This window comes from Coffea eugenioides, chromosome 10 (genome assembly GCF_003713205.1).
Source record: "Coffea eugenioides isolate CCC68of chromosome 10, Ceug_1.0, whole genome shotgun sequence".
In the NCBI taxonomy this organism is placed as follows: domain Eukaryota; kingdom Viridiplantae; phylum Streptophyta; class Magnoliopsida; order Gentianales; family Rubiaceae; genus Coffea; species Coffea eugenioides.
Genome location: NC_040044.1, coordinates 10,235,542 through 10,253,544, shown reverse-complemented (window position 1 = coordinate 10,253,544; position 18,003 = coordinate 10,235,542). Strand labels below are relative to the sequence as shown.

Genomic DNA, 18,003 nt, shown 5'->3' with positions numbered 1-18,003 from the left:
TTTTTTTTCCTCTCTAGTCGGATGAAGTATCAATTTGATAAGGGATTTTATTAGAGTTTGATTTCCTAGACACTTTTTTTTTTTAGTGTAAGTGAGAAATCTCAAACTCATGACCTCTCACTTATACTCTTTTTTGCTGTGTCTTTCAATCCATCTCTCCCCCCGAAAGTTTAGATTGATTCAACTCCGATCACTATTATAGCTCAGAACATATTTTTGAAATCATAGATCACTTGCAGAAGCTTTTGTAGATCACCCGCTAACGACTTTTAGACATGAATATCTTATGGTCTTTATTCAAGTTTTCAATTTTGGCTGGATAAAATTTAACTCACTCACACGGACTAAACTCAAGTTTGGATCCGTAAAACTAAACTCGCTTGTACTCAATTGAACCAATAAACAAGATAAACAAAAAGCTAGAATTATTTTGACCTGATTATACTCATTCATATCTTTGTTTAAGATCAAATATGTAACAGAACTTGGTATAACGGTGGGGATTGAGATGGATCTAGGGAAATGGTGATTATCAATGGTGTAGAGTAGCTAGGTGGCATGGAGAAACATGTAATCTTGCTCAGTTTTATTCTTCTTTCTGAAGCGAAATATGTATATTTGTTTAGCCTTATGTTACTAACCAAAAAGTTTCCTTGCAAATGAAACTATTGAGAGTCACTTTCTGATTTAACACTTGTGCCACTTCTAAGTTCCAGCTTCACTATTATGATTCTAATAATTTTTCTTAGATGTTTGTATAAAATTTTATTGTAATTTATTATAGAAGTTATAGGAAACTTTTATAATATTAAGGATTTGGAGAAACTTTTTTTCTTTTCTCTTTATTTTTTTCCTTTCTTTATTTTTTTCCTTTTTCCTTCTTCTTCCTCCCTCACTTCCCACTGCCAACAATGTTTTAAAATCCGGACCGGAGAGTGAACCGGAAAATCTTTCGGTTCACGGTTTGATCGGTTCAACCGATTCGACCCCGGTTCAAAAGTTTAATAATTTTTTATTCATTTTAGTATTAAAAATTTTGAATAAAACTAAAATATTTATTTTAAAAAATAAATACTTAATAAAAATCAGTTGAACCTCTCGATTTTTACCGGTTCAATTAATTCTTTGGATTTTTAGTTGAACCGGACTAGAGACATGTCGGGTTCGCGGTTCAATCGATCGAACCAATCAGTTCGGTCCGATTTTCAAAACATTGACTGCCAGCCACTAGACGCTATTGCCGTCGATTGCCACCATCTCACCCACCATTTTTTTTCCTCTCTTCTCTTCCCTCCCTTTTTCCTTCTTCTCTTTCCATTTTCCTCCTCTTCCCTTTCTTTCTTCCTTCCTCCTCCTCCATCCCTTCCTCTCGTCTCTCTTTCCTTCTCATTTCTCTTTTCCCCCCGTCCCTTTCCCTTCCCCTACCCCCACCTCTAGTCGCGTGACCAAATTTGGTCATACAATTGGTCACGTGACTAAAGGGGATGGGGAAGGGGAAGGGGAAGGGGAAGGGAAGCCACGTGAAAGGAGAGAATGAGGAGGGGAGAGAGGAGAAGAAAAAAGAAAGGAAAAGAAGAGAGAGAGAGAGAAAAAAAGAGGAAAAAAAGGGTGTTGATGTAGGTGTCGACAAGCGATGGGTTATAGAGGTGGTGGGAAAAAGATGAAGAAAGAAATGAAGGAAATTTTTTTGGTATGTTTTTTATTATTTTGAGGCGTGTATTTTAAAAATGTTGAAATTTTTTTTAAAAGTTACTATAGTTAAAATTATAAAAAAATATGGCAAAAGACTCGTTTGCCAAACAAGCCCGTAACTTGGTGGGCTGATTGTCCGACGTTTGTTTATAACATGGGTTGAGCTTTAAGATAGGGATTTAATTCGTACTTTTGGTCCTTGATTCGGGGCAGGTAAGTATGACGAAACGAGTACACAATTTCCACCGAAGTAGGTTGTTAACCATCGTTGTTTACCAATATATATATACTAGCATGGGTCTGACCGTGCCATGACCAGCCTGCCCAGTAATATCAATAACTAAATTGTAGGCCAAAAAATTTTTGCTGTCTATTTAACTCTTTTGTTGTTTGTGTCTGCTGTAATAATGAGGATAATTTGCTCAAACTTCATAATGTATTTGTCAGTTCAAGGGGTAAATCATATGCAAATCATGACCATAGATTACATAAACCAAGCCATTCAAGTTTTAGCAGGACATGTACTTCAGTGCTAGCCACTACATAGTAGCAGCTCTAAGTAAGATTCATTGCTTACGGAAGTGTTGCATTGCTAACTAAACTATTAATAGTTATATTGGGATCTATTATTTCTTGAGTGAAAAGAATAATGAATCATAACATAATTCAAAAAAGATTGTCTAAGCAACAGAGGCAGTCATTCAGCTAGTTAACAAAAGACTTAACAAAAGTACAAAATTAGGCAATTTCAGACCTGCTGGGCTTTGACTTTCTTTGCTGGACTATCTTGGATATTGCTAGGTGGAGTGTTCTATTGAGCTGTTTCTTTAGTAGACTGCTGAGTAGTCTCTGTTGGATGTTTGCATGGTGTTTTTGCTAGTAAATTTTCATTCCGAGATGGACTTTCTAGAAAGCCATGGCTTCTTTTCACTCTTCTGCTTGTAGATATATATGGTTTTTCTTAGAAGAACTGGCTGTAGTTATTTCTTAAAGCACTAACTTAGCGGTTGGTGAGAACATTAGGTCCTTTGTTGCTTTTTCTTCACGTGTTGTTGATGAAGTGCCGAGTGAAGAGGAAACTTCAATGCTTTCTGGACATATGCTATTATGAGTGGAATATTTGATAGCTCAGCTGCAGTGTAAGCTTTAGAGACACTATTCTTTCTTTGTGGCTGGACTTGAAAATGAGACTCATAAGTCCCCAAAAAAACACACGATTGTGTATTTCTTCAAGGTATCGTTAAATTTAGTGTCTACTACAAAGCCCTATAGCATTTTGTTTTTGAGTTTTAGTGAATTTGTTTTATGTATTTCCGTATTTATGGTTGAATATAAAACAAAAGGGTTTCACTTACATCTTCTTGTGCTTTAAGTTATAGTGGAGTGAACTCAATCAATTTTTCATCATCTTCTCCAAATATAATATAATGCATTGATCCTAAAGCATCGGTTAAAGTAATTGGAATCCAAGCCCTTTAATTGAATAAGGAGAATCAAGATTAATCTATGATAAGACAGTAGAATAATTTATAATTCAAGAGTATAAATTAATAGTCTAACTTGAGTTCACTTTCACTTTGCTATTTGCATGAACGACAGCGGATAATCCAGTCAACATCGGCATTAACATTTTCTGGCAATTCATGCAAGTAGTAGTCCAATATTTTGTGAATTCCTCATATGCAAGTTTCGCAATTCCTTGCACCCAAACCGTCTTTTGTTGAGTAAAGCAAGCATGGTATAGACAAAATAGCTGTGTTTAGGTGGAATTTTTAAATAAGAAATAGCACCTACAACTGGAAATGATGCTTGGAAATTCCTGATTGCTTTGATATCTTCTTCATTTGCGGGAGGAAGTAAATGGTTTGGATCTTTGTACATTTTTTCATCAAGAAAATTCTTGATTTCTTCCTTGTTCAAAGTACACCTGAATGATTATAATCAGAATACAGATAGAGAAATCACCATGGGAGTGCATTAATATTTTATAGTCAAAAGTAAAAAGAAGATTAAATTTACCATTGCCTCAAAAAGAGTTCATCTGGCAGTGGAGGATTTATTAGAATATCAGACGAGTATCTTGTAGTGAATGACAAAACTGTAGAAATCATTAAAGTTTTTAGTAAGACAGAACTACAGAAATCATGAAAATTTTTAGTAAAAGAATATATGAAGCATTTAGAAGTCTATTAGCAAACAATTATAATGCATAGAGAAAGTTTTACTATTGAATGTAGTCACTTTGACGTGCTATTATGAGTGGAATATTTGATAGCTCAGCTGCAGTGTAAGCTTTAGAGACACTATTCTTTCTTTGTGGCTGGACTTGAAAATGAGACTCATAAGTCTCCAAAAAGCACACGATTGTGTATTTCTTCAAGGTATCGTTAAATTTAGTGTCTACTACAAAGCCCTATAGCATTTTGTTTTTGAGTTTTAGTGAATTTGTTTTATGTATTTCCGTATTTATGGTTGAATATAAAACAAAAAGGTTTCACTTACATCTTCTTGTGCTTTAAGTTATAGTGGAGTGAACTCAATCAATTTTTCATCATCTTCTCCAAATATAATATAATGCATTGATCCTAAAGCATCGGTTAAAGTAATTGGAATCCGAGCCCTTTAATTGAATAAGGAGAATCAAGATTAATCTATGATAAGACAGTAGAATAATTTATAATTCAAGAGTATAAATTAAAAGTCTAACTTGAGTTCTATTTGCATGAACGACAGTGGATAATCCAGTCAACGTCGGCATTAACTTTTTCTGGCAATTCATGCAAGTAGTAGTCCAATATTTTGTGAATTCCTCATATGCCAGTTTCGCAATTCCTTGCACCCAAACCGTCTTTTGTTGAGTAAAGCAAGCATGGTATAGACAAAATAGCTGTGTTTAGGTGAAATATTTAAATAAGAAATAGCACCTACAACTGGAAATGATGCTTGGAAATTCCTGATTGCTTTGATATCTTCTTCATTTGCGGGAGGAAGTAAATGGTTTGGATCTTTGTACATTTTTTCATCAAGCAAATTCTTGATTTCTTCCTTGTTCAAAGTACACTTGAATGATTATAGTCAGAATACAGATAGAGAAATCACCATGGGAGTGCATTAATATTTTATAGTCAAAAGTAAAAAGAAGATTAAATTTACCATTGCCTCAAAAAGAGTTCATTTGGTAGTGGAGGATTTATTAGAATATCAGACGAGTATCTTGTAGTGAATGACAAAACTGCAGAAATCATGAAAGTTTTTAGTAAGACAGAACTACAGAAATCATGAAAATTTTTAGTAAGAGAATATATGAAGCATTTAGAAGTCTATTAGCAAACAATTATAATGCATAGAGAAAGTTTTACTATTGAATGTAGTCACTTTGACGTGCATAACTATGATTAGGGGGCAGTGTTAATCATGTTTGCTATTTTGCTTCCTTCATCGTGTTCAAATTCATTGTACAAAGTGATAAGCATGAGTCTTTTCCTATCAGGTATAGCAAAGAATTGTAATTGTTATCCTTGATCTAAAAGATAGATATAACCTAATCCAAAAAACTACCATCTCACTTATTAAAATCACACACATAATATTACTTAAATTTGATGCAATAAGACAAACCTTGTTATATCACTTTGAAACTTAAATCTCTACCTTGATGCAGACAAATCTAAAAATTAGAAAAAATATAAATCATTTATGGTGATTTATAAGAACAACAGGGGCGCCTTTTTGACAAAAGGGAAAATGATTCCAGGTAAAAAAATATAACTACGAGTAGAAGGAGGGAAGAGAACAATTGTACCTATGCTTTCTCTACTCTCTTCAATATTGGCGAAACTGAGAAAATGGCATAAGAAGGCTTTGTTGTTTCCCTTTTTGTGTAAATGGTGGGTTTTGGAAGCTGTACCATACATGATTAAAAAATTCTTTTATAAAAGCAAACATCACTTCAGGAAAGAGAAGAATTTCACTAGTAAATTCAAACCTAGTACAAAAATGATTGATAAATTAGTACAGCATTCATCCCTAAAGTGAGCAGATTTTTGGGGAAAAAGAAAATTTTACGTGCATATCGAAGATTTTTATGGCTGCAATCAAAGGAAGTACAATTAGTTGTTGAGGGAATTGGTAGAAAAGTAAGGATTTTGCAGGCTGATAGTCAGCTATGTCAGCGAAAGAAAGAGGGGGACCGAGAAAGCTTTCGGGTCTTGAACCTAAAGAATGACTAAAAATGTTTAAGACAAAATTTCATTAGGGTTAAGTGTTAGACTAACCACTTGCAAATTTGGATGTTTCACTAATTGACCGGCCTAATATGACTTACACTAATTAGACTCACTCCATTATCTAATTAATCAGAAAAGAGCCCATGTGATGAATGGAGCCCACAAATAGTATACAACTATTTGCATTTGGTCAGAAAATTATAAAGGAATAATTTCAAATGTACAAAAATGCCCCTGAATAGTTAGCAACTATTTTGATAGGTAGCTTTCATGGAAGGACCCAACTGACCTTTGTCACCAATAAAAATACAAACAAAAGAAAGAAAGGAAAATAATTAAGCTATTATTACCAATTAGCCCCAAATAGTATGGAACTATTGATACTTACAATTTGGATACCAAGTCCCAAATAGACATTTCTCACTCCTTAATGCCCAAAATAAAGAAATGAAAATTGCTTCCTCCAATAACACCTTGACACTTTGCATTCAATGGAGAACTTGAGTTGTTCTCTTATCTAGTAGGTAGATGTGTGTGAATTTCTTATGCTACTATTTGGAGGGTTTAAATGTCATTTTATTCTTCCAAATTCTTATCTAAAAAAGGATCTAATTTACTTGATGTTTCAAACAATTTCCAACTTGATAAAAAACTTGTTCGGATTTGGTTTAAAGACTCAAACCAAACATAAATAGTATTTTATATTAGGTAAAACTTCAAACTTGACTCATATCAAAATCAAATTTAAGTATAATTTAAATTCATTAAACTAAACAAATAAGCTTGATGAAGTCTGCCACCATAGCTCTGGTACTTACATTCTTTCAATATTATTGACATCATGTGGAGCACTACTGCCCTTATTTTGTTGTTTGGAATTTTGCTTCTCACTACATCGGCTTTGTGCTTTAGTAAAAATGTTCCAATTCTTTCAATACATCCTGCTTTTTTTTTTCCGAAATGATCAAAATTGTGTTGTTCCTTGTTTATTCTTGTTTAAGAAGGTTTATTCTCCCATATCTAACTAATTATCATTAGAATAATTGGCTATCAGCTTTCTTTGGGTGCAAGTCATGGGATCAAATCCCTTAACTAACAATCATTTTTAGGATTTTCTTAAAATCTTACCAGCTTTGCACTCACACTCGTTTCTCCTTTGTCTTTTTGCCAAGTTAGAATTATTCCTTTGGTTCATTTGAATCCACCCTCTCCTCCTTAGCATAGAGTAGGAATAGGAGAAAAATGGAAAACCTATCGTGTCAACAAATAATTTTTTTTTTCTCCCTTGTCTTGCTAACAAGTTAGAATTATATGGTGGCAAAGCCAAAGCTTCGTTCTCGTGTGGAAACAATTTCAAGAGCACCCGTCATCTTCGTTAGGTAGTCTTCACCACTTGAGCTAATTTTTTTACTTAGGAGTAGATGCACGATAACTAAAAAAGCAAGGGATAATTTTATGAGTTAATCTTATATTATATTGATTAATAGTGTATACATCATCATTATTAGAATATTGACACATATATAAAATTTAGATTTCAAATTTAAATTTAAATTAATTGTTATGTATTTAATGGTGATAGTTTATACAAGATTAATCTTAATTACATTCAACTCTTTTGAGGTTTGACTAAATGACAAGTTGAACCCCTAGATTTGGCCAAATTATCAATACCCCTAACTTAATGATAATATAAGTAGGGCTGCAAATGAGTCGAATCAAATCGAGTTTTGACCAAGTCGAGCCGGGTCTCGACTCAATTTTATTAAATTTGAACTCGAATTCGAGTTCAACAATCTCTCGATATAAAACTCGAACTCTGATCTCGACTTCAAATTCGAGAAAAAAAAAAGAGATTATAGGATAAAGAACGCTAACTAGAATGTAATCAAAGCTTTTGTCCAAGAGAAGTTCTTGCGGCAGTTATAACTTTATCCATTCCACTGTTACCCTTCTATCCTTATAAAATCAACCAAATGAACTGTGTTTACCCAAATCCATTCCGATCTTCAGTTTTTGGCTCTTTGCAACTTATCACCCTACTCCTTTTCTTCACCACTCTACCTTGAACCATCTTGAGATCCAAATCCACCACTTACCCAAACATCTGAGCATCATTAACATAGTCATTACTTTCACCAGTTATAACTTATACCAACATCTTCACATATACCAAATTACACCAACTAACAACTACCCTTTCAAAGGGATCCCAAATCCAATCTTTAAATCAAACCCTTTGAACAAAAATTCTTGCAATGGATTGGGGATGTGTCAATGAACGCAAAGAACTAGCCAAGTTCTGTGAATAAATGTTCTTTTTGATAAAATTCACCCCATTCTAGAAATGTGTCGAGCCTAGTTCAAGAAAACTTCAAAGGGCAGCTCTATTTCGACGATTGTTTTTAAAAATGTCATTATTCCTAGATTTTGGCCCTATTTTTCCATTTTTTTTGTCCTTCAAAAATTCAACCTAAACGTATTCTAGAAATGCGTCAAGCCTAATTCAAGAAAACTTCCAAGATCAACTCTTATTTGAGTGACTGTTCTTAAAAGTACGATTATTCCTAGAACATGGCCCAAAGAACTAGAAATTTTTTTTACTTTTCTTGAAACAAAAAACAAGAATGAAATCGAGATGAACCAAATTGGGATTGAAACCAATCGGCAAAGTAATGCCATGAGAAGGACCGAAGGCTAGAAAACAAGGGATCTCAAGAATTTTTAACCAAAGAACCAATGTGGGAGACAATGCAAAGACTTGTAACAATAAAGTGGGAGACAATGCAAATTTTCCTTCAAAAAAATTTGGCAAACACAAGAGGTTTAGAAAAAAGAAATTTCATCCATCTTATTTTGGTGCTTAGTAATATGATACACCTATTTAATTTGAAGTTTGGTTGTTTCATCTATTATTGGTTGAGTTTGATTTTTTCTATTTGACCTTTGAAATGGTGATTGAAATGGTGCTTAGAGGGCTAGCTTTTGCAAATTATGATATTATATATAGGGAAAAAAAGGGGGATCTATTGGCATAATTACGTAGAAAAAGGTGAGAGTGATAGTAGTCACTAGTGACACGGCAAACACTTAGATAAATCCGATCTATATAAATTCTATGATCTAAATTTTTCTACACTATCTCACTAACTTAAGAATCGATGGTGTGGCAAAATTTGGATCACATAATTTATAAGATTAGGTTTACCTAAATTTTTGTCGTAATGATGACAAGGTTTTGATGGAGTAGGGAGATAGGACGAAGAAAGGATGGCAACCATGGAGGGTTTTGATAGCGTTAATGGAAGAAATTTGGCCCATTAAAACTTAGGAATTCAATAATGGCATTCTTGATGATAGGGGCTACATGGGTAAACATTTGTCTATTCCAATGGGGAGACTGTAATTCGGTCAAAACTCAAAGTTAATTTTGTATTTTAGGCAAACCTCAAGGGGGGTAAATGTAATTAATCCAAAAAAGGAGAGTACACGTAATAGGAATGGACTGCACCTGCTATAAGAATTTCTAAATCAAAACTAAATAGGCCTATGTGTTTCTACTGAGCCGGGCTTCATCCATGGAAATCCACAAAATGAACAGATCCACCTACCCAATCTTAACTCAACAGAGGCCCAAAAGAGTCACCCAACTTAACAAAAATTTTCCCTCAAAAAAAAAGAGAAAAAAGAAAAAAATTCCAGGAATTCGGGAAAACTCCACAAATTAAAGCATAGGGTAAAAAATAAAAAAATTCCATATTAAATCTAATTTATAAAAAAGCCTCTCATGATTTCAAAACGCATAATACGGCATCTCATGTTTTGAACTAAATTATAAAGGTGACGGAATCCGTTAAACTTAACAGAAATGGATGAAATGACAAAACTATCCTAATATAATTAAACAAAAAACGGCTCAATAAAATCATTTGTTTTATTCTCTAGACAGAGATAATTGATGATTAAGGGATGAAACAGGTATATTTGTTAAAAATTAGGTATACATTTTTTTTTAAAGATATTAATAAGTCATTTCTGTTAAATTTAATGGATTCCATTATCTTTACAATTTCGTTAAAATAAGGTATCATGTTTTACGTTGCGAAAATCGAGGGCTTTTCTGTATATTAGATTTAGAACGATTTTTTTTTTTTTTCACCCTAAAGCATACGAGAGCAGACAGAATCGAAACCCTCGCGGATTATATGCGAACCCAGTAAGAAGAGGAAAACGAAGAAGAAGAAATCAAAGGAAATATAGGAAAAAAAAAGGTTAATATTGCCTCTAAGCTTTCTATTTTCGTCTAGATTGTGATATTTTCTTCACGGAAAAGAAATGGCGGAAGAGAAAGGAGAAGCACCAGTTGCATCACCTGCCGCAGCAGCAGCAGCAGCTGAAATCCCACCACCGCCACCACCATTGCCTCCCTACGATGACGTAAATGCCAAGTGGGATGTGTGTATGGACTTGAGCATTCGTCGGATTTTCTATTCTACCGCTGTTGGCGCTTTTGCTGGGCTTTTCCTATTTCGTAATCCCTCTTAAACACTCCTCCTTTTTTCATTTAAAATTGTCATTTAATGTTTAAATTTCCTATGTTTTAGAAATAATTGCTGTTCTGGGTTTCGTGGATGGAATTATGAGGATAAATCTATAATGGTTTGGAGGGCTTTGATTGGCTCTTTCTAGTTTTGTTTTGGTAATCTGGGACCAGTTGCAATAGTATTTTTGGGATTTTCTCTCTTTTTTTTTGGAGTTGGTATTTTTGTGTAATGATGATTTAAGGGCTTTTCTTTTATGAGTTATAAATGGGAAAAAATGATGGATGGTAAGAGAATCTGTACAATATAATGATGAAGGTGTTTTGATTTTGTTGCTGCATGATTTTAAGTCACGATTCAATATTCTGATGGGATACTAATGGAATGGGATATTTGGAGTGCTATTTGGTTATTGGGATTTGGATGGAAGTAGGTTTTGTATCGCGTATTTTCATGTAATAAGTTAATGAGTGGTTAGGTATTTATGTTATGATTGGAAGGAGATTGAAGTGCAGTATCCAGATACTGTTGTTCTATGGTGGAAGAATGTTGCAGTTTACTCAAGAATTTAGATATCTTAAGGTGGAGATTTTATGAGTGTAGAAGCATTTTCCTTTACAGCAATTGAGGCAATGAAAGATGTGCAGTTTTATCAGTTTAGGTATTCTAAGAGATGTTGGTGTAATAAGTGGCGCATGAGATATACTGAGTTTGTCTTTTGGGAAAGTATTATAAGCTTACCACAGCAAGTAAAATGTGTAGGGGAGATAGTAGCACGTTTAAGACCTTTGAATGAGGATGTAAAACACTTAGTGAAAAAACTATAGATACAGAGATGTGACATGTAACCATGCTTTCTTTTTCTTCCTTTTATGACTAGGTTTTGCACCATACATTGATTTAGAGTCCACATGGCTATGTTTCTGATAAAGGTGGAGCAAATTGGGGGGGAGGGGGGCTAGGGGAGCTCTCCCCCCAAGTTTTGGGATTTTTTCTTTTAGTCACTAGGAAATTTTGAAAATTTTCATTCAATTCTTTCTCTCAACCCCCTTCCTCTAGCAGCTGGCCGCCCCAACCAAGATTTTGACAAAATTTCATTGCCCCCTCTCCTAGCTTTTGCTTTATGTAAAATTTGAACTGATACTCCTCTTTGAATGTCTTTGACCTTTGCTATTTAGTTAATTGATCTATAAAATTCATTTTGTTATTAACTGCTTTAGCATTACATATTAACTTGTTAGAACTTTATCTATTATGTCAAGAAAAATTTGTTTAAAGCTAGAACTGGGCACACCTTTCGATTACTTATCTGGTTTAAATTTTCATTTTTGATCTGTCTAATTTCAAATTTACGTACTTGGTTCTGCATGCATGTGATCTTTTTATATTTATATTTGCAGCTAATAAAATTGTATATTCTCAAAAGTTCTCCCCATAAACGTATACAACTACGTTTCACATTTAATTGGAAATTCTATTTGTGCACTTCCTTTTTGCATTCTAAGATATAATTGTCACTCACTTTTGGCACTGGAGAATGGTCAAGTTGTGTTTTTCCCCTTAGGATGTTAAGGATGAAAAGACTGAGTATTTATATTAATAAATATATCCATGCACATTTGTGTTTACTAATGAATAGATACCATTGTTATTATGTTTAATACACTTAACTTTACTGTTGTTATGTTAAAATAATGTTGATGATAAAAAAGAAGTTGTTGAAATTTGATTATTCATTTTTTTACTTTGAGATGCGATTAGATATCAAGATTGGATAATTTAAAGGACAGAAAGAAAAAACATGCTAGCCATAATTCTGAAGTTACACTTGTAAAATGATAATTATCTATACATATAGCCCCTGGCTAACCACAGATTCTGGGCCTGCCACTGCTTTCTGAGATGGGTTGCAATGGCATTAAAAGTTTTTAGTTGTCTTGAGAACGGCTTTAAGGTGGTATTTTGGTCATAAGATGTAAATGACGTGTTTCTTTCAACCAATTGGACTATGAGACAACTTCTGTCATTATGATGTTAATTCTTTTTTTAAATTACACGATTTCCACTTCAAGTCTGGGAATTAGTAGAACCAGGGTTGTCTTATCTTCTGGCCATTATAAATGAAGGGGGACCACTAAAAGCAAATGGTTTTTGTAGAAGTATAGAGGATATGATGCAGCATGTGAGAAACCTTTGAAATGCTAATTTCTGTTTTCTGCAACACTGAATGAATATATGACATAAATATCACATCATTCTGAAAATTGTTGGTATTAGCTGTGAGAAGCTTTACTTATTCTAGGTCTTTTTTAGCATCTATAGTTCTTCATTCTAATTGGTGCATTGTCAATTTTGTGGTAGTAAGTGTTTACTTTGTTGAAGTGGCTGTCGGCATCATCATTTGAGTAGCTTAGGTAGCATTTCTTCTTAATTTCAGCAGGGAAGAGACAAATAGGACTTTTTAGTTTATTTGCAGTGACTACACCTGTTGTTGTTGTTGTTGTTGTTTTTTATTTTTTTATTTTTTTATGCCAATCCTGCTACTTTTGTTACTGGTCAATTTATAATGAAATACTTCTCTTTACTTGTTTATGTAATATGTTGACAGAAGTGATAAAGTCCATATTGCTGATATTCTCTTTTAATAGGAAAATAATTACATTGATTTGTTGATTTATAGTAAATCTTTTTGTTCACTTATGTTTTATTTTTACTTCTTGATGAATTATTGGTACCAGGGAGTCCTGTTACAAGATGGACTTCTGTAGGATTGGCTACTGGCATTGGTATCGGAACTGCTTTCACAGAGTGCTCTTACATATTTGGGCGATCTCCAGCAAAATTGACCCCTAAAATTTCTAAGGCACCTTTGTCAAAGGTACAACTCAGTGACTCACATCATAATCTATTTAATTTAACTTAATAAGAAGGTTTACCTGTCAGCACAAAATAAATGGGGATATAATAATTGAGAAATTGGTTTATACTGATTAGTGTTCTTGCATCTTTTGAACTCCATTCAATTCAATCTATAGGGAAGGCTTTTGAGCTAAATTTTAGATGGTAAATAATGTTGCACCTAAAGCATACCAATACTTCACTGGTGGTTTTGATCCCTCTCCTTTGATAAACTTAAGGATATCTACTTATGGAACACATGGTAGCTTTTCATTGGTATAGCAAGATATAACCCCAAATATGAAAGCTAAAGAGATCTACTATCCGAGAGTTTTCCTTTTATCGGCATCAATTGCATTTTTTGAGTTCAGTGATCATGATTTTGCACTGAAATGATTACTATATTCCATTAATTCACCAAGAAATAGACCGTTAATTGCTTCTTGTTAAAAACTAGATTTTTAGCGACGAGAAACCTCAATAAGAATACTAGCTTTTTAAACCGGATTCTCATTATGGTTTAGTGATCTTAGCTAGTCGAGAAAGAAATTCTTAAATAGTTGGTTACCGTATTTTTTTTCTTTTTGCATGTCAATTAGTCGTTACTGTGCATATTTATTGCTTTAGCCATGATTCTACTTTTCTCCTGAGGCATATAAAGGTGGATAGGCTTATTGCTCTTGAGCCCATTTTTTATTTGCTTTCTTTATTAAAGTTACAAGTTTGAGTCTGAAATCTGTGCCAACTTAGAACATATAATTTAGTTTTTATTCTCAGGTAGTCGGACAAACTGCTGGTTAATTTAGAACTTTTACTTAAAAACCGAGTAAGTTTTTTCCCTAAAGAGTTAGCTTGGATGTGCTACCAAACGAAGAGTAGATTAGTGTTTATTATGGGTGTATATTTGGGTCTGAAGAAGAAAATTTTGAATGCTGTCCTTTAATTATTTAAGCCTTTCATAGTTCTTTCCTGGATGGCATAGACTTGAACCCTTTTTGTGCCATGATTGAGTGCTTCATGGTGACACTATACATTCACATTCAGAGATACTGCATTCACGTGCCTTATTTTGTAACTTATATGATCTTGAGCTCTTGGGTCTGGAGTAAGAATTTGATGCTTGTTATTCTCCTGTTGTGTGTTCTGATGATAATCTATTGAATTAAACTATGGTTCATTTTTGGCTCAGGCACCATGTGATAGCTAGTATGTAATGGTCTAGTTTTATTTCCTGGAGCACTTATCTAATTTGTATGATTCCTGAACGTTTCACTATTCCATGTACAGCTAATCTGGAAGCATATGTGTGGCTTTTTTTTGAGCTTTTCCTGTACTACGTTTCTATTTTATCACGTCATGTCAAATTAAATATTGTAAGCATTTCAAATAACTCGTACTCAATGACCAACTAGTGTCACCATTTTTATGTTGCTATATGTTTGGACATCACTGGTTAGATTTCTAAAATTCTAGAGACTCCAAGAGCCAAAGCATTACAAGAATTAAGCCCTATGATGGTGTAACATACCATTGCAAAAACTAGCTGCTAGTTCACAAGTAAAGTGACTTATCAGATCAAATCAGTGGCTGCTAAATGGCTGACATTGACAGTTGTCACCAGTAATGCTTTGTTTTGGTGCTCAAAATGAGCAAAGTGAAGTAAAAAAACTGGCTGCTTGAGCTACTTGATAAGGTTGCTGAGTCGCACAAGGTTAGTGGATTGAGCTCCTATCAACAATCATGAGTTGATGAGTTCACTTCAAGAATAAAATCAGTCTGTATATTCTCTTGCAGCTTGCACATGATTCTTCATAATTTGCTTGGAAACAGATGCTGTGTTTCTTGCTTCTCCCTATTATTGTGTCTTAGTTAAGGGTCCTTTTATTTACAATATTGAACAAAATTTGGGGATTCTGTAAAGCAAATGGTCAGATAACTTTCCTTGTTAAGGAATTAATTATTACCTCAGGAAAGTAGAGTCTACAATTTCTATTAGGAGACTTAGTACTCTAATGGGGGGAGAAATAAGAAGAAAGGCTGTGAAGATTCAGCAAGTCAAAAGGATATAGTTGCCTGGATAAATTCAGGAGATGAAGGAATATACTGCTTCCGAAATGAAGATTTACTGCAAACCGATTTGACCTTCAGATATATAGATAATGCAATATTTTGTCATATTGAGCTCATTTTGAAAATGCTTCAGATGTTGTACACGATTTTGGACCTGTATATAATAATGTCTCCCATTTTTTATACCGTGCAATGATCTGTACCTATAGTTTACAAATGGTAAATATGTGGTGATGTGAAAAACACGTCACATGAGTACATGTGATGTTTAGAGTCTTGGGTTCATCCTCACGAGTACCTCATGTATGTACATATATGTGAATACATGATCAGGTCACTCTTATAATTGGAAGTTCTTTCATTTATAACCAGATCCGCTACTTGCTGTGTAGTTTTCTGGAGTACTTTGTAACTAAATAATCACAGATTTCTTTGCTTGTTTGAGTAAGATGAAAGGCTATTCTATTTTCATGTATGGATATCCTTCTTTATAGTGTGTGAAAGAAAGGGAAGGGAGGGCTGCCATAGTGAATCATTTTCCTTTAAATAGAGATTTCTCTTCCTGTATGACACTTCTGAGATAAATGTGCTCTGCAAGTTCTTTTATGTTCCTTTCTCTCTGGTGCTTCGCTATTAGAATGTACTACAGCTCTGGAAGAGAACCGTTTTGATTTGTGTTTATGTCTAATTGTTCTTGTGTTGCCTCACGTTGTGCTCTGGCTTCTCTACCCCTTGGTTTATTTAGTATTTCTAAAATTGTGATGAAATACGCTTTTGTGTGCTTTAGATTTACATAACAGACTAATTTACACTTGCCATCTATTTCAGGATGCGGAGCACTGAAGCAGAGCCTGAGATCTTTGGCTTCCAAAATTTCCAAATTAGTAAGCATTTTCCTAATTGGACTTCATTTTGCCTTGAGCGGCTTTGCCTCTTGCGAGATTGTTTTACGTGGTTGATTTTTCAGCATGATGTATGGACAATTTTCTTCTGAACTCCAATGCACACTGTTCTGTAACTTGAATACCAGGCTAATAGGGAAGAAAAGGGATAAGCTAATAATTACTTTTGTCTTGGCATGCTATGTATTGAGGCTATTTACTTCTATTCAATGGGCTTTATAAGGTACCAAACAAGAGTGTTCTCGAAACATATTTTAGCCTTCCAAGTATCTCATTCTTCTTTTTTGGCATGGCAAAGCTTCCATTTGGCTGAGGTTGCCTTGAGTAGTAGCTTCATATAGCTACTGATTTGGATACTTGCCCACGATATATCTGCTTCTGTCATGATCGGCCTGAAACCTAGATTCTTTACGAGTGTTTTAATGGAGAAGGTAAAGCCGGGGGACAAGCCTGGTGGGTTGGACATCTGTACTCATTAACTTGTCCACCATCTGAATGAGGCTATCCCTTTTGGACTTGGTTTGTACATCGAAGATAAACTTCCTCACCTTAGTTGCTTCAAATTTGGTACGGCATAATTGTGGTAATGACAGATAGGGTGAATCATGTTGACCTTTCCAGGGCTCCGTCAATGCACCTGTTGGCTAAATTCTGATTTCAGAAATATATGTTAATAACTACTGTATTCTGCTAAGTATCACACAGACTGGTGCAGAGTTGAACAAGTACATGTAATCACTTGGTTGCAACAGAGACGAAGCAAAAAAAATAGTCCGAAGCACGGTTTCATAAAAAAAAAAAAAAAACTCAACATTTCTACGAATCCTGGCCAAGAACTAATACTGCAAGAAGAAGAAAAACTAACGGTGATATATTAATTCAAATCATGAAGGGATTATATATAAGTTTTTAAACAATAGTGGAGATTATGTGATAAAATATCAAATTACGGAAGGTAAAAAATAATTTATCCTAAAATGTGAATGGAAAAGACAAATTGTCACTATAATGACACGAGTTGGTGGAGACGATAAAGTTTCTTGAATTGTCAAGTGCATCAATTCTTGAGCCGCCATACACCATGCATTTGTTGCCATCACAGTTTAGACTTGAGAGAATTCTTTGAAGAATATATTGTGGGCCCAATAAATATATGATGGAAGTGGTCAACCCGCCAAAATGGAAAATTGGTGCTGTGCCCATCAAGTGCAATTTTTCCAACCCAACCTTGTGGCAGGAAATTAAGCAAGTTAGCAGTTGGGAGAGGGAAATTCCATTAGGGAACACAATGACAACCAATTCGCATTAGCAGGAGAGTAGCGATGACAACCAAGTGTCAGACAGTAATTAGCAGAATTTGTCATACGTACACGCATTACACGCATGCTTTCTTTGTGTCATTATGTCCGCTTTGAACATTGCAGATGCGTTTACACATGCAAGCGTGGTATCCTTGTGAGGTGTTTATTGCTAACAAGAAAGATGCAAACTCGGGGGAGTGGTACGGGGAAAGGAGTGTAAGCGTGAGGTCTCGGATTCAAATTCTCTTGTTTACATTAAAAAAAAGAAAAGAAAAAGGAAGATGCAAATTCTAGATGAGGAAATTTGCCTAAAAATGATGTATGGGTGGTCATATTTATTGCAGACATTGCTGCTATTGCCCACAATATTTGA

At 34.3% G+C, this 18,003-nt stretch overlaps 1 protein-coding gene across 1 annotated transcript; it reads left to right on the top strand.

Moving 5' to 3' along the window:
• The first annotated feature begins 10,094 nt into the window (after window positions 1-10,094).
• Window positions 10,095-16,560, top strand: LOC113749351. The gene is made up of 3 exons (XM_027293050.1): window positions 10,095-10,449; window positions 13,198-13,337; window positions 16,256-16,560. Exons 1-3 carry the CDS (start codon window positions 10,254-10,256, stop codon window positions 16,268-16,270), a joined length of 351 nt encoding a protein of 116 aa, XP_027148851.1. The 5' UTR covers window positions 10,095-10,253; the 3' UTR covers window positions 16,271-16,560.
• The last annotated feature ends 1,443 nt before the right edge of the window (window positions 16,561-18,003 follow it).